This window comes from Artibeus jamaicensis, unplaced genomic scaffold (assembly GCF_021234435.1).
Source record: "Artibeus jamaicensis isolate MK-2021 breed Jamaican fruit bat unplaced genomic scaffold, CSHL_Jam_final scaffold_612, whole genome shotgun sequence".
Lineage (NCBI taxonomy): Eukaryota > Metazoa > Chordata > Mammalia > Chiroptera > Phyllostomidae > Artibeus > Artibeus jamaicensis.
The window spans coordinates 14457639-14479220 of NW_026522049.1; the positions used below are offsets into that span (position 1 = coordinate 14457639).

The 21582-nt window shown below is 45.0% G+C and overlaps 1 protein-coding gene across 1 annotated transcript in view; it reads right to left on the minus strand.

Moving 5' to 3' along the window:
• Positions 1 to 21582, minus strand: part of HERC2 (HECT and RLD domain containing E3 ubiquitin protein ligase 2) — a 185452-nt gene that overhangs the window by 116825 nt on the left and 47045 nt on the right. Inside the window, exons 13-19 of the mRNA XM_053658983.1 lie at positions 19681 to 19838; positions 19484 to 19597; positions 17295 to 17546; positions 11096 to 11289; positions 5085 to 5285; positions 1288 to 1516; positions 1064 to 1182 (exon numbers count right to left, since the gene is read on the minus strand). Of these exons, the coding sequence (XP_053514958.1) occupies positions 1064 to 1182; positions 1288 to 1516; positions 5085 to 5285; positions 11096 to 11289; positions 17295 to 17546; positions 19484 to 19597; positions 19681 to 19838 (1267 nt within the window). The remainder of the gene's footprint in view (positions 1 to 1063; positions 1183 to 1287; positions 1517 to 5084; positions 5286 to 11095; positions 11290 to 17294; positions 17547 to 19483; positions 19598 to 19680; positions 19839 to 21582) is intronic.

Consider the following 21582-nt stretch of genomic DNA (forward strand, 5'->3'; position numbering starts at 1 on the left):
TTTAAAAAAATAAAGCACACAGCACAGCGCCTAGAAAAGAAGAGAGAGACGAAGACTGGGGGTCGCTGCAACGTGATCACTTAGGATTTCTTCTCACTTCCCTCAGTTTCATCCAAGTATTTGAGTATACTTTCAAAGTCACTTCATCTGACTTTATCAATATAAGTTTTCAATAAAAAACTAATACAACATTGAAAGCAACAAAAGAAGCTACCAATCACCAATAAGCACACGCAGATGCGAATTTAAAGCACACCACTCAAGAAAAGGTCAAGTTAAAAAGGCTAACACGTCTCATGTCCCACAATGAGGTCAAGACAGAGCACGAGCTCTGTCCAGGCTGGGCCGGGTATAAAGGGCACAGCCACTTAGGGCACACACGCAGCCCAGGACCCAGCAGATGCCCATTCAGGCTACTCGCTGAAGAGAAAAGGTGTGAAGAGAAAAGGCGAGGCTTCCCACTGGAGGCCTCATGCACAGCGTGGTCAGAGCAGCTGTACAAAGCCAGAAGCCCTCCAACATCCATGAAAGTGAGAGCGGACAGACAGAGGGCCGCACCCACACAGTTGAGCATGTACATTAAGGGCGAAGCAGTCACGTGTACAGCAGAGGTGAGTCAGACACCGTGGCCAAGGCCCGGTAGGGCAGACACAACAGAGCGCATGCACTGCAACTCCACCCGTGAGACCACAGGGCCCGAGGCAGGACCTCGCCCAGGGAGGGGGCGTGTCCTCACTGCGCATGCGCAGGGGCACCAGCGCGCCGTCTGGAGCAGGCGATGACTTCGAGCATAAGCGAGGCATCTGTCCAAATCGTTTCAATGGGCACTTAAACGGGTGCATTTAATCATACTTCATTTCCCAATAAAAATGTTTACACTAGTAAAAAACTTTTAATAGCTGGAAATATTTTGATGCTACTGAAAGCCTTATTTGCGTTTTTCAATAATTATGGCAAAAGGCTGGTTGTTAGTGCTTCACAAGTAGCAGCCGGGGGTTCCAGCCTCATCTCCCTACTGGTAGGATCGCCTCCGAGGCTCGCACACACACCCCTGGGGCCATACCTGGATTTCCGCGGTGATGGCCGCGTTCAAGGCTGACTCTAAGCCCCCATCGGCCATCAAACTGCCCACCAGGAGATCAATCATGAAGCGCCGGCCTGGACTTACATTAACTTCGTTGCCTGAAATTGGAAAAGGGAAAGAGTTTTCAGCCACGTGCGCTAACACCATGCCCTCCCCACTCCCTTTCCTGGTCCCCCCAGCCCCCAGCTCCCCACCTAACCCACCTGCGCAGGGCAGCAGCGCAGACAGTGCCCGGGCCCGCTCCTCGGCCGTGGGCAGCAGCACGGACCACCCGCTCTGCAGCACGGCCTGGGCGGCCGCCTGCACAGTGCCCAGCACGCCCGCACTGCTGGCCAGGGCCACCACGGTCTGCTTCAGGCTGCCAAGCAGGACACTGCCGAGACCTAAACCAAGCGCCTCCGGGTCAACCTGGTGGCTGATGGCAGCATGCAACTGAAATGACAAAAATAATTCTCACTTAGAAACCCTAAAAACAGTGGATTTCCAATTTTATTAAATACTTAATTCCTTGAGTTTCACTGAAATAATAAAGGAAAAACTTCCAGTATCTATATTTTTTAAACTAGACTGGAAACTTTTACCCATAGTGGTTGATAATCCATAGTAAGGTATTTTGTAAGAGAAATGTTTAAAACCCAACTATAAATACTTATGGAATACCTGTGTACTCAAGATGAACAGAGGTTAAACCACGTAGAAGTAACAACCTGCACCCCACCCCAACCGTCTGCACCAGACACAGAGAAGCAGTGAATACAATTTTTAAAAAATGATAAAAAATGTATACCCTGGCTGGTGTAGCTCAGTGAATTGAGTGCTGGCCTGTGACCCCAAAGGTTGTTGGTTCAATTCCCAGTCAGGGCACATGCCTGGGTTGCAGGCCAGGTCCCCAGTATGGGGAGTGTGAAGTGATCGATGTATCTCTCACAACATGATGTTTCTCTCTCTCTCTCCCTCCCTCCTTTCCCCTGTTTCTAAATAAAATCTTAAGATGTATAGCCAGACACACACAGCAAGAGTCAGACAGACATACACAGCAGGAGCCAAGGGTTCTGGGTCTGAAAGGCAATCAAAGCCTTGGGCGTGAGACCAGACTGCCCACGACAGCCCTCGGAGCCTGAGCCTCCCGCAGAAGGCTGGGGCCGCTCGGATTACCAGCCTGCCAGCCAGGGCCTGAGGGCAACACTCTGCCCACACACGGCGATGGGCAAAAGGCCCACAAAAGAATCAGAGAGCCAGCTGCCCTGTGAGCATATGTGAAATCAAATATACACTGGCCATCTAGGTATAGATATCCTGAGTCAAGAATGGAACACGAAAACTCATCTGGAGCCTCAGAAACTCCTGGAAGCCAGGAGGTGCAAATACAAAACTGCGCTCTGGGGACATCTCCACAGCCAAGGGCAAAGGGATGTGCCCAGCACACAGCCCCCTGAAACTGTCCTCAAACGAGTGGGTCACCATGAGGAAAAGTACAGAGAGTAAGAGGCATACCCTGCGCCCCAAGAAGTGGCAGCAATAAAAACTGGAACGAAGCCATAAAATAAGTAAATATTCTCAGAGATTGAGGAAGGGACAGAGCCCAGAAGAAGAGGAGGGTACTGGAAGCAAAATGAAAGCCTTGGAAAAGTCCCAAATAAAAATTCTACAAATGAGGAAAATAGACATTGAGCCTCAAGGATGCAAAGAGGCTCCCTCCAAGATACATCATAATTAAAATGTGAAAGATTAAAAATAAAGAGAGAATCGCTTTTTTAAAAGATTTTATTCATTTATCTTTAGAGGGAAAGGGAAGGAGAGAGGGAGAGAAATATCAATGTACGGTTGCCTCTCAGGCGTCCCCTGCTGGGAACTGGCCTGCAACCCAAGCATGTGCCCTGACTGGGAATCGAACCGCGATCCTTTGGTTCGCACTCAACCCACTGAGCTACACCAGCCAGGGCTAAAGAGAGAATCTTAAACACAGCAAGACAAAAGCAGTTAGTTACCTACAGGGAAGTTCCCATAAGACTGTCAGCTGATTTCTCAACAGAAACTATGCAGGGGTTGGCAAGAAATATTCAAAGTCACAAAAACTAAGGACTTACAACCAAGACAACTCTACCCAGCAAAGCTATCATTTAGAATAGAGGGGCAGATGAAGAGCTTCCCAGACAAGAAAAAACTAAAGGAGTTCATCACCACCATCTAATCAGTATTATATGACATGTTAATGGAACTTCTTTAAGAAGAAAAATATTAAAAAATATGAACAACATAATGGCAATAAATACATATCTATTGAAAATGAATAAAAAAAGACAAAATAAATGAACAAGCAGAACAGATATAGACTCATTAAAAAAAAGTTCATCGCGCCCTGGCTGGTGTAGCTCAGTGGATTGAGCACGGGCCTGTGAAGCAAAGGGTCGTGTCCCCCCCAGTAGGGGACACATGAAAGTCAACTACACATTGATGTTTCTCTCCCACTCTTTCTTCTTTCCTTCCCCTCTCTCTAAAAATAAATAAATAAATAATATTTATCTAAAAGTTCATGGCTAAAAAATACCGTCAACCGAGCCTTCAGTGAAGCATAATCCTTTTGCTGGTGGAGGGTCTTACCTTCAATTTGCAAAAAACACAACACCCGTGAAGCACATTAAGTGCAATAAAAAAGAAAAAGAGAAATAAAGCTGACCAAAAAATAAACAAAAATATGATGCCCAACCCACTGTTAAATGTATGATGTAATTATCTTCTGAGGTGGGTGGAGTTCGAGTACATTCTATCCTAGGACTATTGTTAAATGACCTTAAACTAGCAATGAGAATAAGGGGTAGAAAATGCAAACACAGAGGTACTGGCAACGAAGACCCAGAGGTATGGGACCCAGTTTTCATTTAATTTGTGTGTATTATCTGAAGGAGGGACACAATGCATAGCAAGCAACTTTTCATCTGATGGACAGTTTTGGAGGGCTTTTTTAAAAAATAAAAAGTACTGAATCAAAAAAAAAAACTTCACAAGGATATATAATCTCAGAGTGAATGAAAATCATAACCTGAAGTTATATATACAAAAATAAAACCTCACCTAAATACAATGTACTAAAATTACAAAATAAGACAGAAAAATCTGAAAGGCTCCCAGAAAAAGACCAATCAGCTACAGACTTAAACTAGGTAATATTTCTCATTGGCAATAATAAAGGTCTGAAGAGAGCTGAGAGCCCTGGCTGGTGTGGCTCACTGGACTGAGTTGTGCGTTGTGGGTTCAATTCCCAGTCAGGGCACGTGCCTGCATTGTGGGCCAGGTCTCCAGTAGGGGGTGCATGAGAGGCAACCACACATGGATGTTTCTCTCCCTCTCTTTCTCCCTCCCTTCCCCTCTCTCTAAAAATAAATAAATATAATATTTTTTTAAAAAGAATCAAGCTTCACAAGTTTATTCTAAAAAAAGACAACTAAAGGCCAAGGCCCCAGAAACAGAGTAAAGCATGGAAGAACATATGGCACACAGCAAACACGGAGCAAAAGAACCGGAGCCTAAGACATGTACGCAGTTTCCCCACAGCACTGATCACCACCGAACACAGGAGGTGACACACGACTGGGAAGATCTAGGGAAGGCACAGGACACCACAGGTGCCCCAGTCAGTGAGCTCCTGCAGAAGACTTCTGGAGAAGGAATGCACTCTCCCAATGTCTGCTAGTTTGATTAATGCAACTTAACACGCAGTTCTTTCCTCCTTAGGAGCCAATGGGAAAACCGGCAGAGAGGAAGGGGGATGTGATGGGTCGGTTCCACAGAAATCCGTGTATTATAAACGGGAACTTTGTCAAAAAAAACTATTCTCTTGACATTGTCATAGGATTTTACGAGGAACAAAAATCAGATGACTAAAAAGTGCATACGTTTTCACTAGCAGTTCCACAGGCTAAAACCCACAACACCCTTCAGTATCATGAACATCGTGACAAACAACGGAGACGCTGGGAAAAGGGGAGGAGACGGCTCTCACCTGCAGCCGCAGAAGGTTCAGCGTGGCCACCGCCATGCACTCTTTCTCCTGGGGTGGCGGCCAGTCCGCTGTGCCGTCCATCCCCTCGCTCACCTGCCGCAGCAGGAGGTCCAGCTGCTCGAAAGTCACCAAGCAGATGTCCACCACAAAAGGGACGCGGAGGCCGATGGACCACTCGGAACAAGACGACCAGGCAAAGCTCTGTGGGAGAAACACAAGAACCGGAAGTGAAGGGAGGCATCCAGCCACTGCGCTGTGCGCCCCCGTGAGGAGACTCACCGTTATGAGTGATGAAAGTGCCTTAGGTTGTGACTTCTACGTCCCTCTGATTGTCACAGACACACGTGTACTTTCGCAGTCGTCTAGCTCACACACTATCAGCTCCGAATGTTCCCTCTCATTTCACTACCCCACCTCATTGCGCCACAAACAAAAAGGCAAAATGTCTTTAAAAAATCACTATCAAACTTATTACTGCACAGTAAGGAATGGGAGTGAGCTAAAACAACACAGAGGCATACAACTCAGTAAGTTTAAATGGAATACTAAAAATTATTCCAATAATACAAAATGATCTGGAAAAAATGAAAAAAAAATAAACCCAAGCTGTAAATAATTACGTTTAAATGGTCTAAATATCAAACAAAAAGAGATTGTCAGTATGTATGGAAAATAAAACCTAATTATATATCTGTAAGAAATCTACCTTAAATATAAAGGTAAAAAGTAGCTAAAGGGAAAAAAAAAACAGCTATATTATATAGCAGACAAAGAAGACTTCAGAGAAAGGAAAATGCCAGGACTAACTTCACCACGAAGACAAAACAACATTGAATGTATAGGCACCAAACAAAAGAACTATAAAACTAACAGAAGTAAAAACCAATAAAAATAAAAGGACATAAATTCACAAAGATAGTTGAAGATATCAAAACTGCACTCCTAATGCCATATAGAACAAGTAGGAAGAAAAATCAGTAAGGATTTTTTTTAAGTGAACAAAACTGTTGCCCATTTGTTGTGGACCACTCTGCCTGGTTTCAGAAATTGTAACCCTAACCTACCCACCCCCACCCCATGGCTAAGGCTGGGAGTGACCTCCAGAATTCGAGTCACAGGAGACAAAGATTGTCTCTGGTAGCAAATGTTGCCTCAGTTTCCTCCCTGCCCCCAAAGCATGGCCAGAAGTCCAAGATGGGTAAGTATCCTCACAGCGGGGAGCAACTTAAGCCAGGCTCAACCAATTGGGAGGCCTTCATGGAAGGACTGGGGGGGACTGCAACAAAGAGTGAGCAATAGACCCGTGCCTGCAGGCTATGTGACATGGTCCGAGTCCCCATGTTCTCTGGGACAAGCGCTTCCTGTCTCTAATCCCCTTAAGCCTGAATACCTGGTGGGGAGGTGGTGCAGCTCCTTGCCTTGCCAGAGCGGATCCTGGGGGGAAAAATCTAACATCACAAAGACTTGCTGATAAACCTGTGAAATCTGCTCTGCTTAGAGTGCTTTCATTCATACGATAAGGGTCTGAAAGGAAATGGGTGTGTCTCCCAAAGTTTCTGCAACTCTTCCTGACAGACACTGACTCAGACTAAGCCCTCAGATTTCTTTGAAATGTTATCTACTCTCTGCTCCTTGCTGCCCTGTATTCCTATGTATTACAACCCAATAAGAGCCCCTGAAGGAAGGGGCTCCTGGCCCTTTTCCTCTGAGATATTGGCCACCTCTCCTCCCCAAGCAGATCATGTCATGTCATATGTACTTTCATCTGTGGCTGATGGGGGTACTAGCGGCAAAAGTCACCCCCGCACCCATCCACACTGATACTTGAGCACTACCCTCCTAGTGAAAGACAGAACATATAGAAAATCAGCAAGTAACACCGTCATGGGCTGGATCTCACTAACATTACACAATACTCCAAAAACAGAAAACACGAGGTCTGTCCAAAAGGTATCCAGCCATGCAATGTGAAAACCAGAAACATTTACAGAAGATACAAGATATAAGAAGAAACACTGTACACAGGACAATGGATGCCTCAGTCCCCCTCAAAGTAGGCACCTTGGGACCTCACACAGTTCTCCAATCACCATCAGCTGCCCCACTATATTATCCTGAATCTCACTGATGAAATTTCTTCCCTTTAATAGGTGACTTTAGTTTTGGGGAAAGCCAGAAGTGGCAGGGCACCAAATCTGAGCTGTAGGGGGGCTGAGTCACCTGGGTGATGTGATGCTTTGCCAAGAAACTCTGCACAAGATGTGATGCATGAGTGGGCCCATTGTTGCGATGAAGCTACCAAACACCAGTTGCCCACGGCTGTGGACTTATGAATCATCTGAACAGTTTCCAGGGAGGAATGTTCAAGCTTAATGCAAAATCTGACGCAGATTTGTTGCTCTACTCGCTGAGTCATTTTGAATGTGATGGCCACTCACTACACATGCTCACGCAACGGAGTCTACCACCCCCATGGACAGGTACAGTGAAGGCTCATTGTTCACGCATGCGGGTTCCAATGCACTCTCCTCAGCCGCCGGGTTCCATCCATGTCACACAAACCATTCTCACTGTATTAATAATGCTGGCTGCACTTTTTCTGGAGAGACCTCACACACACTCTTTTTAAGCACACACACAGAACATAGAGAACACATCCTGAGACATAAAATAAATCTAGAAGAACTGAAAAAATAAAGTTTGTTATCAAACCATACTGCAATTAAAGTAGAAATCAGTAACAGAAGGATAACAGAATGATCCCCAAACACTTCAGAGTTAACATACTTAACAATCCATAGGTCAAAGAGCAATTAAAAATATTTTCAGGACTTCTGCCAAGATGGAGGCATAGGTGGATATGCCGTGCCTTCTCACACAACCAAGTTTAGAGACAACTAAATACTAGCAACACAAAACACAGCCAGAACACAGAAAATTGAACTTTTCGGAAGTCCGTTAACAACAAATTCTTCAGCCTGACCGGTAAGGGGCGAAACCAGCAGCTGGTGGAGCGGGGTTGCACAAGAAAACTCGGTTGGACTGACTCAGGCGCAGGGTTGGACCTAGTGAGCAACCCAGCAAGCAACCAAGCGAGCGACCACAGGGGAAACAGCGAGGGAGCAGGGCGGCAGGTTGACTGTGGTCGCGGATAGACAAGCGAGGGAGTGGGCGATTGGACCGGAACCCAGCTGGTCCCAGCAGCCAGTGGCAGGCAGGGCGCCGCCATTTCCCTGCTCTGACCCCACCTCCACATACAGCATCATAACCCAGCGACTCTGAGTGGCCCTGTCCTGGTGAACCACCTAAGATGCTGCTCCTCACCCAGCAGCTGGAAGCAGCAGAGGGGGTCGCCATTTCCCCGCTCTGACCCCGCCCCCACATACAGCGTCACAACCCAGCGACCTGGGAGTCCAAGGCTCCGCTCCTCACACTTAAAGGGCACGAACAGACCAAAAATGGCTCAAGAAAATCTCAAAGCCCCAGAGCCTATAAATCTAAGCAATGAAGAAATAGCAAAACTCTCAGACGCACAGTTTAAAACACTGGTCATCAGGATCCTCACAGAACTGGTTGATTATAGTCACAAATTAGACAAATATATGAAGGCGAAACTAATTGAAATGAATGGAATTGCACAGGAAACCAATAGCGGTGAAAAGGAAACCGGGACTCAAATCAATGGAGTGGAGCAGAAGAAAGCAAATAATGGCCAAACAGAAAAGACTGAAGAAGCAAGAATTCAAAAAAAATGAGGAGAAGCTTAGGAACCTCCAGGACATCTTTAAACGCTCCAACATCTGAATTATAGGGGTACCAGAAGGGGGAAAGGCACAGCCACCAGTGGAAAACTTATTTGAACAAATAATAAAGGAGAATTTCCCCAATCTGGCAAAGGAAATAGACTTCCAAGAAATCCAGGAAGCTCAGAGAGTCCCAAAGAAGTTGGACCCAAGAAGGAACACACCAAGGCACATCATCATTACATTAGCCAAAATTAAAATGAAGGAGAGAATCCTAGAAGCAGCAAGAGCTAAGGGGACAGTCACCTACAAAGGAGTTCCCATCAGACTGTCAGCGGATTTCTCAAAAGAGACCTTACAGGCAAGAAGGGGCTGGAAAGAGGTATTCCAAGTCATGAAATCCAAAGACCTACAACCAAGATTGCTCTATCCAGCAAAACTTTCATTTAGAATGGAAGGACAGATAAAGTGCTTCTCAGATAAGATCAAATTCAAGGAGTTCATCATCACCAAGCCCTTATTATATGAAATGTTAAAGGGACTTATCGAAGAAAAAGAAGTTAAAGAAACATGAACAGTGAAAGGACAACAAACTCACAGTTATTAACAACCACACCTAAAACAAAAGCAAACTAAAAGGACAGCTAGATCAGGAGTGAAACATAGAAATGAAGATCATATGGAGGCTTAGCAACAGGGGAGTGGGAGGAGGAGAAGGGGGGAGAAGGTACAGAAAATAAGTAGCATAGACAGTAGATAGAAAATAGATGGGGGGCAAGAATAGTATGGGAAATATAGAATCTAAAGGACTTGAGACACATGGTCATAAACTAAAGGGGAGGTAATGGTGGGGACAGGGAGTAGGGTGGAGGGCAATGAAGGGGGGAATAGAACAACTGTAACAGCATAATCAATAAAAAAATTAAAAAAAATATTTTCAACATAACAAAGGTGAAAATATAACAAAATTTGTGGGTGCAATTAAAGCACCACTTAAAACCATGGCTAATTGGCTCAGTGGACTAAGCACTGGCCTGCTAATCAAAGGGTCACTTGGTTTGATTCCCCATCAGGGCACATGCCTGGGTTGCAGGCCGGGTCCCTGGTAGGGAGCATGTGAGAGGCAACCACACATTGATGTTACTCTCCCTCTCTTTCTTCCTCCCTTCCCCTCCCTAAAAGACAAGTAAATAAGACCTTTAAACTAGATAAATATAGTACCGCTGAGAAGTAAATTTATAGCACCAAGTGCTTATATATCACAGAAGGAGAAAGGTCTTACATCAATGCCCTGCGCATCCCCCTGAATAAACTAAAAAAAGAACCAAGTGAAGCCAACCAAGGTGAAGGGAAAAAAAAAATAAGAGCAAATCCAATGAAGCTGAGAGCAAATAAGACAAAAACAACTTAATAAAACTTAAAAGCTAATTCTTTCAAAAAAATCAACAAAATAGTTAAATGTCTAGCAAAACTGACAAAGAGAAAAGACGCACATTACTGACGTCAGGAGTGAGAGATACCACTGCAGACCCAAAAGAGTGGAAAAGGTTAGTGACGGAAAACATTATATACAAAAATCAGACACATTACATGAAAAAATTCCTTGAGTGTCAAAAACCAGAAAAACCCACCTAAGGAGAAATACCCTAAATAGCTTCGTACCTATGAAAGAAATGGAAATCTTTTGAGAAGAAATTGTGAGGCTCAGACAAACACTGAAAGAAGTAGCGCTAATTCTACACCCTTGCTCCTGGAAATGGAGCACTGGTGTGTGATCCAAGGGGTCGATGGTTCGGTTCCCAGTCAGGGCACATGCCTACAGGCCAGGTCCCTGGTAGGGAGCATGCAAGAGGCAACCACACACTGATTTTTCTCTCCCTCTCTTTCTCCTTTCTCCTCTAAAATAAAATCTTTAGAAAACAAAAAGAACGCTACCCCCCCCCAATCAGGAACCAGGCAAGGACGTGCCCCTCCCCCCTCCTACTCAACACCATATTGGAAGTCCTGGCCAGTGCAATAAGGCAAGGGGGGAAAAAAGGTGTAATACTATACAAGAAGAAATAATGCTGTAAAGGAAGAAATAAAGCTGTCTCCATCCTGAGGAATCAACAGTGAAGCTCCTAGAACTAAGGAGTAAACTTAGTACAACTTTAGTATAACTACAGGAATAACAACAACGCACAAAGTCTGTGGTATTTCCACAAAGCAGCAATGAATAATGCAAAATCCACATTCTACAAATTCCCAATGAAGCTATATAGCCAGTACCTGGGCTGGCCCACAGGCTATCCCAACTATGTGCTTGGTATCCAGCCCGGGCAGTGCAGACGGTTCTGGCTTGGTCTTATGCAAGGTGTCAAAGTGCTGGCACTGGTCGTTGTTCCCCCAGCTGTGGACCTCGCTGTCCTCGGTCAGAGCCAGGCAGTGGGTGGAGCCCGCGGCCACATCAATCACCTTCTTCCCTAGGAGGAAAGCAATGCAGTTACAATCTCACGCCTGTGACTCCGTTGCAATGGAGATACTTATCCACGCCACTCAAGGAAGAAGACATTGTGTCAACTTCCAAAGGATAATTCACTGCTTTAATACTATGCACAATTCATCTGCTTTGTGTTTGTTATTCAAACCCATGTTATGTTTTACTAGCTACAATTTTATTAAGACCTACAGCCTGCAAACAAAATAGTGCAAGGGCTTAAATAGAATCTGTTATTTTTCTCCTCCTTATTCAGATTTTCATCAGAAAAAGACACGTATATTCTAAATTAACTATTAAAGCATATTCTCCTGCCCTAAAGTATAACCATGCAAGGTATTCTTTTCTAAAAAAACAAAACAGGACTTGTTCTGGCCAGGTAGCTCAGTTGGGTAGAGCGTCGTCCTGACATGCCAAGGTTGTGGGTTCAATCCCTGGTCAGGGCACATACAAGATTCAAACAATGAATGCATAAACAAGTGGAATAACAAATTGATGTTTATCTCTCTCTCTCCCCCCTTGCTCTCTCTAAAATCAGGAAAATTATATAATTTTTTTTTAGATTTTATTTATTTATCTTTAGAGGGGAAGGGAAGGAGAGAAATATCAACGTATGGTTGTCTTTCGTGAGTCCCCTGCTGGGAACTGGCCTGCAACCCAGGCATGCGCCCTGACTGGGAATCGAACCAGGATCCTTTGGTTTGCAGGCCCATGCTCAATCAACTGAGCTACACCAGCCAGGGCTAATTTTTTTAAATATGACTGTTTTTAGAACAAAGTTAGGTTCGCAGCGAACCTGAGGAGCCACAGGGTTCCCATAGACTTCCTCCCCAAGCACATGCATAGCCGCCCCCCTCATCAATTATTCACTTTTTTGCATGGGGCTGTCCCTTTTTCCCCACACCACTTGTTACAAAAACTATCGCTGCTCCCTTATAGCGCCTCTACTCCTCTGTATGAGATCCTATGACTACATTTATGTGGTTCTGTCTGAGCTCTCTGCTCTGTTCCAATGACCATCTGTGTGTATTCCAGCCAACACCACACTGTCCGATTACTGTGACTTTGTAGGAAGTCTTCATGTCAGTCCTCCAACTTGTCTTCCTTCAATATTCTTACTCTTTACTATCAGATGGTCTGGCCCTGGCTGATGTGCCTCAATGGACTGAGTGCTGGTCTGTGAAACAAGGGGTCACCAGTTCCATTCCCAGTCAGGGCACATGTGTGGGTTGCAAGCCAGGTCCCCAATGGGGGGTGCACACAAGAGGCAACCACACATTGCTGTTTCTCTCCCCCTCTTTCTCCGTCCTTTCCCCTCTCTAAACATAAATAAATAAAATCTTTTAAAAAATAAAATAAAATCAATTTGTCTGTATCCATAAAATACTTGGCTGGCTTCTGACTGGAACTGTATTAAAACTACAAATCACGTTGGAAAGAACTGACTTCTTGACAATATTCCGTCTTCCTGCCCATGAACATAGAACTCCTCTCCATTACTGTGTTCTTCTTGGATGTAGTTCACCTGTTTTATAGTTTTCCTCATACACTTCTTCTACATATTTTGTTAGATTTACACCTATGTATTTTATTTTTCGGATGCTAATGTACACAACATTGCGTATTTAATTTTAAATTCCACTTTGTTTGTTGCTTGTATACAGTAAAGCAGTTGGTGTTGGCATATTAATCATGCATCCTGCAACCTTGTGATAATCACTTCTTAATTCCTCAGGATTTTTTTGTCAATTCTTTCAGATTTTCTACATAGATAACAGTGTCATCTAAGAATTAAACTGGTTTGTATTTCTTCCTTTTCTTGTCTTATTGCATTAGCTAGAACTTCCCAGTATAAGTTTGAAATGGTGACATGGGACACCTTTCCTCTTACTTGATATTAGTGAGAAGGCTTCATGTTTCCTGACATTAAGTACATTAGTTGTAGGTTTGGGGTAGATATTCTTTATTAAGTTGAGGAAGTTCCCTCTATGCCTAGCTTACTTAGAGTTTTATCATAAATGGCTGTTAGATTTTGTCAAATGCCTTTCCTGCATTTATTGAGCTAATCACGTGACTTTTCTTTTTATCTATTAACTTGGTGGATTTAACTGACTTTTGAATGTTGAACCAGCCTTGCATATGAGGGATAAATACACCTTGGTTATGACATTAATTTTTTCTGTACATCGTTGGATTTGATTTGGTAATATTATGTTAAAGATTTTTGCATGTATGTTTAAAAGAAGTGTTAGTCTATAGTTTTCTTTTCTGTAATGTCTTTGACTTTGTTATTACAGCAGTTGGCCTCATTGAGTGAGTCAGGAAATATTCCCTTTGCTTTTATCATCTAAAAGAAATTGTAGAGAATTGGCAAAATCTCTTCCTTAAATATTTGGTAGAATTCACTAGTGAATCCACCTGAGCCTCGTGAGTTCGGTTTTGGAAGGTTACTAATTATTCATTCAACTTCTTTTAGTAGGCACAGCCTTATTCAGTTTGTCTATTTCTTGTGTGAGTTTGGCAGATTGTGCCTTTCAAAGAATTGATTCACTTCAGCTAGATGATCAAATTTGGAGGTTTAATTGTTCATAATATTGCTTTATTATCCTTTTAATGTTCATGGGATCTTTAGTGATGTCTCCTCTTTCATTTTCAATATTTTTAATTTGTGTCCCTCTTCTCTTTGTTTCTTATTGATCTTATTGCTCTTTTTTTTTTTAAGAACCAGCTTTTGATTTCATTGATCTTCTCTATTGATTTCTGGTTTTCAATTTCATTGACTTCTGCTCTAATTCTTACTATTTCTTCCCTTCTTCTTACTTTGAAGTCATTTGCTCTTTTTCTAATTTTCAAAGGTGGAAATGTAGCAATAAATTTCATTATGTTTTTATATCTATCACCACACATAATTACAGATTTCTACTTGTGATGAGAACTTTTAAGACATTCTCTAGCAACTTTCAAATGTACAGTACAGTCATATTAACTATAGTCAGCAGGCTGTATGGCACATCCCCAGCGCTAATTTAATTTATAACTGGACATGTGTATCTTCTGAACCCCTCCACCCGTTTTGCCCACCCTCCAAGCCCTGCCACTCAACATCACCAATCTGTTCTCTGTATCTATAAGCTCAGTTTCGGGGGGTGTGTGTTAGATTCCCAAGAGAAGTGAGGTCATACAGCGTTTGTCTTTCTTTGTTGGATATACATACCCAGCACTGCTGGACCCTATGGTAAATTCTATTTTTAATTTTTTGAGAAACCAATTTATATTCCCACCAACAGTGCACTAGAGTTCTCATTTCTTTTCTTTTTAAGATTTTATTCATTAATTTTAGACAGAGGGGAAGGACGGGAGAAAGAGATGGACAGGAACATCAGTGTGCGGGTGCTTCTTATGCGGCCCCCGCTAGGGACCTGGCCTGCAAGCCAAACATGTGCCCTGACTGGGAATTGAACTGGCAACCCTCTGGTTCACAGGCTGTGCTCAATCCATTGAGCCACACCAGCCAGGGCCTCATTCCTTCACATCCCTGTGAACATTTGTTGGTCAATTTACTGATGACAGCCATTCTGACAGGTGTGAGATGGTATCTCATTGTGCTTTTTGACAGGCATTTTCCCTGCTGATTAGTGATGCTGAATACCTTTGCAAATACCAATAGGCCATGTGTAATCTTCTTTGACAAAATATCTATTCAGATTCTCTGCCCATTTTTTAATTGGATTGTTTGGTATTTTGCTATTAAGTTGTATGAGATCTTTATATATTTAGATATTAACCCCTTGTCAGATATGTGATTTAATATTTTCTCCCATTCAATAGGTGGCCTTTTCAATTTGTTGACTGTTTCTTTTTTGTGCGTAATGTATTTATTAAAGAAATTCAAACCACCAACAGTATAAACAGGAAATGCTCCAATTTTCTCATATAATCACTGCTTTTCGCTGTATTTCATCAACTGCCCACTTCCCTATTGATCCTTAAACATTAAGACCACATGTTAGATTCCACAATTTCATCATTAAAATGGCCTCACCAAAAAAAAGTCTCATGCTTGGTGTCCAAGACCACTGCTGGTGGTTTCCTTTGCTGTAGAAAAATATTATTGATTCTAGATCTTTCTTCTTTTCTAACACATGCATTCAATGTCACATACTTCCTCCTAGGCACTGTTTTTGCTGCACCCCACGAATTATAAATTGTGGTTTCATTTTCATGTAGCCCAAAATATTTTTTTAATTTTATTTATTTATTTTTAGAGAGAGGGGAAGGCAGGGAGAAAGAGAGGGAGAGAAACATCAATGTGTGGTTGCCTCTTGCACGCCCCCCACTAGGGACCCAGCCGGCAACCCAGGCATGTGCCCTGACTGGGAATCGAACCGGCAACCCCTTGGTTCATAGGCTGGCAGTCAATCCACTGAGCTATACCAGCCAGGGCAGTAGCTCAAAATATTTTAAAATTTCCTTTGACATTTCTTCTTTGACCCATGTGTTATTTGGAAGTTTGCTGTTGAATTCCCACACATTGGGGAATTTTCTGGCTATCTTTTTGTTACTGGTTTCTAGTTTTAATTCCATTGTAGTCCAAGAGCAGACACTGTTTAATCTTCTTATAAATTTGTTAAGGTGTGTTTGATGGCCCAAACTGTGGTCTCTATTGGTGAATGTGAGACACTCTTCATCAATGAGGTTTTCTAAAACAAAATCCATTTCTCTCCAAAGCCAAATGATACAAATGTAAAATGCACTTTACTACTTAAATAACATAGCAAGATATTGTATTTTCGCTTTTTAGTAAGTCTAACATGACCAAACTGATTGACCAATCAATGGATCTAACATGACCAACACAAGGGGTGTTTTCAGAAAGGCCAAAGTATAAAAAATACTTCAGCTGAAAAACCCTACCACAGCCAGGGCACCAGTTCAGTCCTAAGAGCCTGTCCGTAAGTTAACAACCAAAGCAACTGTACCAACAGTCACTTAAAACTCTCACAGTAAGCCCTTTCTGTATCTAATAAATGTAGCTGAGGAAGTCGATTTTTTTTTTTTTTTTTTTACTAAATGAAGGGAACATAAAGAAAAGGCAAATGACATGCAGATACAGGCAGCTCCATGGTATACTACCATCCATATCACTCTACAACTTACCTGGGACTCTTAGAAAATAATAAATGTCACATAAGTGCACAAAACTTCTAGTCAACAAGGCATTCCCAGGTTTGAAAATACAAATGGTATGAAAAAGAAGTGGCAAGTTCCACTTAAAAAGTCTCACTTCTAAACTCCCAAGACAAAAAGAGCAAAACGTAAACAAAAGTCTAGCTCGGGCAGCCAATCAGCTTCATCCCTCCTGCCAACCACCAGGCCTGTATGTCTGCAAATCAGCCTCACCTGCTAGTCTGCAGCTTCTCCACGAGTACTTGCGACAGACAGCACATGACCCCCAAACCTAAAATACTTGCAGTCTGACCCTTAAAAAACAGGCTGCCCCTCCTGAACTCACCAACCTCTCCCACACTTTGGAAGGTACCTGCAAAGAACTTACATGCCTTGGCTTGTGTTCATTCCCTTCTAATCTAGAATGCAAGCTGGGCACTTTCAAACCAAACTAGCACGACTCCCCCACCAAGGGTGAGTTCAAATAAGACCCTTCCAGGCACCATACGTATCCACAGTCTTAGCACTGTCCTCGGGGGGATTACAGGTGACCCCACCAAACAGAAGCTAACCCCACTGTGACCAGTTTAGTAAGTGATAAGTGGGCACCTGCAACAAGAAGTCCTCTGCAATCCTGGTGAATGGAATGAGTTTCAGATTAAATTTGCTGATAATAATTCTAGGCCATATTTTTAAATATAACAAACCACTTTCCATTTATTCCCTACACCTACCAAAAGGTGGGTAAAAGCTTCTAATGATGGATCCTTCGTGGAATTTCAGGCAAAGAGAAAAATAAGCTTCAAGTTCACAGCTCACACTCACCTTGCAAGCCCTCCAGGAGTTTGGGGTAACGGACGTGTTCCTCTGTCCCGTGCCCAAGTCTCTGGCTGTCGCCTTTGCCCCATGAGTACACTTGGCCGTCTTTTGTCAAAGCAATGGAAAACTGACTTCCACACCGTACTTTGACAACATCCAAGTCTTGAAGCTTTTCGATCAGCTTGGGCGTTTTGCAGCCATCACTACCGCCTCTGCCCAGTTTCCCATAGTCACCATCTCCCCAGGACCACACCTGACCTAGAAATACAAATGTTTAAGTAACAATGACTGTGTATCTTTTAAAAAATATTTTATTGATTTATTTTTAGAAAAAGGGTAAAGTATGGAGAAAGAGGGAAAGAAACATCAATGTTTGGTTGCCTCTCAAGCGCCCCCTACTGGGGACCTGGACTGCAACCCAGGCATGTGCCCTGACTGGGAATTCCACCAGCGATGTTCTGGTTTCGCAGGCCAGCACTCAATCCACTGAGCCACACCAGCTGGGGCAATAGCTGTACATCCTAACAGAACTTTTAAATGACTGAAAACAATGCATATAATCATTAACACATGACTCTAGATCACTAATGTATATTGTTAACATTACCCAGGTGGTTCTGACCAAATGAAACCTAGTTCACAGGGAAGCAGTCAACAAAGGGAAGCTTGACTTTCCTCCTCATTTAACTAGAAGAGTGATAAAGCCCCGACCCTTCCTGGCTTGACCTCGATGACAGCACTTCCTCTACGAGGCCTCACCGCCGCCACAGAGCACCGCCCTGGCCCGTGGCTCCCGTGCAGCACACTGACCTCCCTCAGGTCTTTTCCAACCACAAGTCAACCACGAGATTGTATTGATGGTTAACATTTGTCAAGAGTTTATTTGTTTTTTGTTTAATCATCACTCAAGGACATGTTTATTGATTTACGGGAGAGAGCGAAGCATCGACATGAGGAACATCAGTCAGCCGCCTCCCATACACGTCGGTCCCTGACGGGGACTGAATCTGCAAACCTGTGCTGTGCGGGGCAACACTCCAACCAACAGACTCACCATTTCCGTGCTGTTAAGAGTTGTATAAGGTATTTCAATCCCTCCATAATGGACACTTAAAAACAACAAGAAATCAGATTGCAAGCTTCACCCCAGAAGAGACATTTCAGATGGCAGGAGAGACCGTCTTTTCTCTGATATGCACAGAAGCAGATGCAAGATGGTTCTGACTACGCCTGTTCCCCTCAGTGGTGGGGGAACCGAGTGGACGTGAAGGGTCTGAAGTGACCTTTAATCTCTCACCAGAGAAACTCCCAGAAGTCAGCTCTAATCTGACACTCAGCCTCCGAGGGTGGCTCCATGGGACGGGCCTTTAGGTGCCTCTGACTGACAGAACCACAAGTCTCAGGACAGCTGTGACACTGACAGACACAGCTGGAACAACCTGCCAAATCCGCACTCAAAATAAGTGAAATGAGTACAATCTGGCTAATGAACACAAACACAAAACTGAAATTAAAAACAACCCTGGCTGGTGTAACTCAGTGGATTGAGTGCCGGCCTGAGAACCAAAGGGCTGACAGTTCGATTCCCAGTCAGGACACATGCCTGAGTTGCAGGCCAGGTCCCCAGCAGGGAGCATGTGAGAGGCAACCACACACTGATGTTTCTCTCCCTCTCTTTCTCCCTTCCTCCCCTCTCTAAAAATGAATAAAATTAAATTAAATTTTATACACACACATAAAATGACCAAATAGGAAGGATGGTAGTTGCTTGCTAGCACTCTAGCTCTGGGAAACAAAAGTTACAAGTCGTGTGGGGTTGGGTGGCTGGGTGAAAAACATGGAGGGATTAAGAAGTACTAACTGATAGTTATAAAAGAGTTCCAGGGATGTAAAGTACCGCATGGGGAATACAGTCCGTAATCCGTACTATGATAACTAAGTATATTGCCAGGTGGGCACCCAAAATGCCGGGGGGACAACTTTGTAAGGTCTGTGACTGTCTGACTACTATGCTGCACTCCTAAAACTAATACAAAATACTGACTATAAAAAAAGTAAGTAAACAAATAAAAATAAGTTGTAAGTCCTGTAACTTCGGGACCTCTCTGAGGACACCTCGGTGCATACCCACTTAGAAGACAGACACGAGGGCAGCCTCGAGAGGTCCCCAGGGGTGTGGCCGGAGCTGCTCATACCATTCTCTGTCACCGCCAGTGTCTGTGCGTCCCCGCTCCCGCAAGCCACGTCGATGACCTTCAGTCCTTTGAGCCCAGCCACCAGCATCGGAATGGCCTCGTCTTCACTGGAGCCTTCAAACACAAGGACCGTCATTACCGCAAGCCCCTGAAAAGGGGCCCCCTCCCAGCACACGTCTTGCGGGCTCAGTGCACACCGTGGCCCAGGCGGCCGTAGTTCCCGCGGCCCCAGGTGTAGAGCTCGCCCTCGGCGGTGACGGCTGCGCTGTAGGTGCTCCCGCAGGCGATGTGCACCACGTGCTTCCCGCCCTGCTTGCCGGAGAAGGCGGAGATCATCTTGGGCTCGTCCAGGGGTCTGTGGGGGGAGAGGGAAGACCAGTGAGGAGATGTGTTCGTTTACTCCCAGAGTGAGTTTTCTTGCTTTGCAGGCACTGTCGCCCTCCGGCCATCGCGCTGGCACTCAGACTTCATCCAGTCAGAGCTGCCTCTTACATTCTGCTCCCCGTGTGCATGTTGGTGGACACCTGGATTGTCTTCGGTCGTTTAAGTGCCATTAGGATGAACAGTTAGTGTTACTTAAACATGTGTTTTAGGTGTGGAGCTAGGACCCAAGGCCAGGTGTGGCCTCCAGCGGAAATCGTGTGGATTACAGTATCCACACCGTCGAGTCCACAGTCACTGTGTTCACAGTGCTCCCAGTGGCCCATCCGCAGACAGACACTCAGCCACCGGGAGGACCTGCTACCACGCAGCAGAGCCAGAAACAAACCACTGCAGAGCGACAGGACAGCCGAGGTGGGGAGCAGGCACCGGCTGCGAAGGGGCCAAAGAAAGTAGTGGAGTTGCAGGAAAGGTCTGCAAAGGAAAAGGTCTGTCTCGGTCCCCAGCTGCGCACCTGCGCTCAAACTCATCGGTCTGTACACTTGAACCTGATGGGCTGGCATGCCTCCCACAGGTGGTGGGAGTGAATGCCTGAGGTTAAATGAATGCGGAAGGAATGAAGGGGCCGGGCCGTGACCAACACTGCCATCCAGACTTCACAACACACAGCAGGACACAGGAAGGATGGTGATAAAAGTCTTGTTAGCTGGCTCTTCCCTTTCGAAACGGACAAAAAGCTTGTGCTCCAGAACGCATTTACTACGCATGGAGACCCCCACGACAGCCTCTCCTGAGACACGGCTTACTCACTTCAGGACTTCGATTCCACGAAACACACACAGGCACAGGGGCCAGCGGTGCACATGGGGACGGCCCGATGGCTGACCCTGACACCACCTCTCCTCCTCTGCTCTGCTCCAGTCCCACCCCACCCCCAGTCTGTCTCCAACCCGTGCCCTAGTCACGGAGCAACGGACACATTCACCTAGCGCTGCATCTCCACAGAGGATTACTTCATGACAAAGTGGCCCTGCCTGCTAAATGATAAATGAGGAAGGTAGAAAGTCGAGGTCTCCACCCTGCACTCAATCCCCTCAAGTCCTGGGCACCCCGTGCCAACACGGCGCCTTCTAGTCAGACAGGAGCAACTGTGCCTTCGCTCCCATGTTTTCCGCTCCCACATGACCACACGAGCCAGGAGCCCCCGTCGAGTCTGGAGTAGTGCCACCGAGTGCAGCACACAGGTGTCACTCGGCTCTCCTCAGTCTGGGGTTCTTCCCGGCAGATGCCCATCACCCCACCTCCCGGCAACAGGGGTAAGAGCCGGGCCTCCCCCTGACTCTGCAGCTGCCCAGTCCCCCCCCGTGGCTCCAACCCCCGTGAAGTGTGGCTGCAGCACAGTTCAAACCTCAGGCCCACGCACAACACTGTACAGAGGGTCCCCATCCTCCCCAGCTCCGTGTTTACGGATTTGTGTTCAGAACCACCACAGAATCAACTGCTTCCACCAAATAGGTAAAAGAAACTACTGGTATTTGTACCTCGGAAAATCGTACTATGGCTCAGTTTAGGAGAGGGAGCCTTATGACACTGAAGTGACAGGAGTGTGGGACCTGCTTCAGAACACACCACAGGTGCGGCGTGTGTGGCCAACGCGGGGTGCAGAGCCGGAGGGGCTGAGGCTGTGGGAGACACCGCCCTCTGTGCTGCGTGTCACG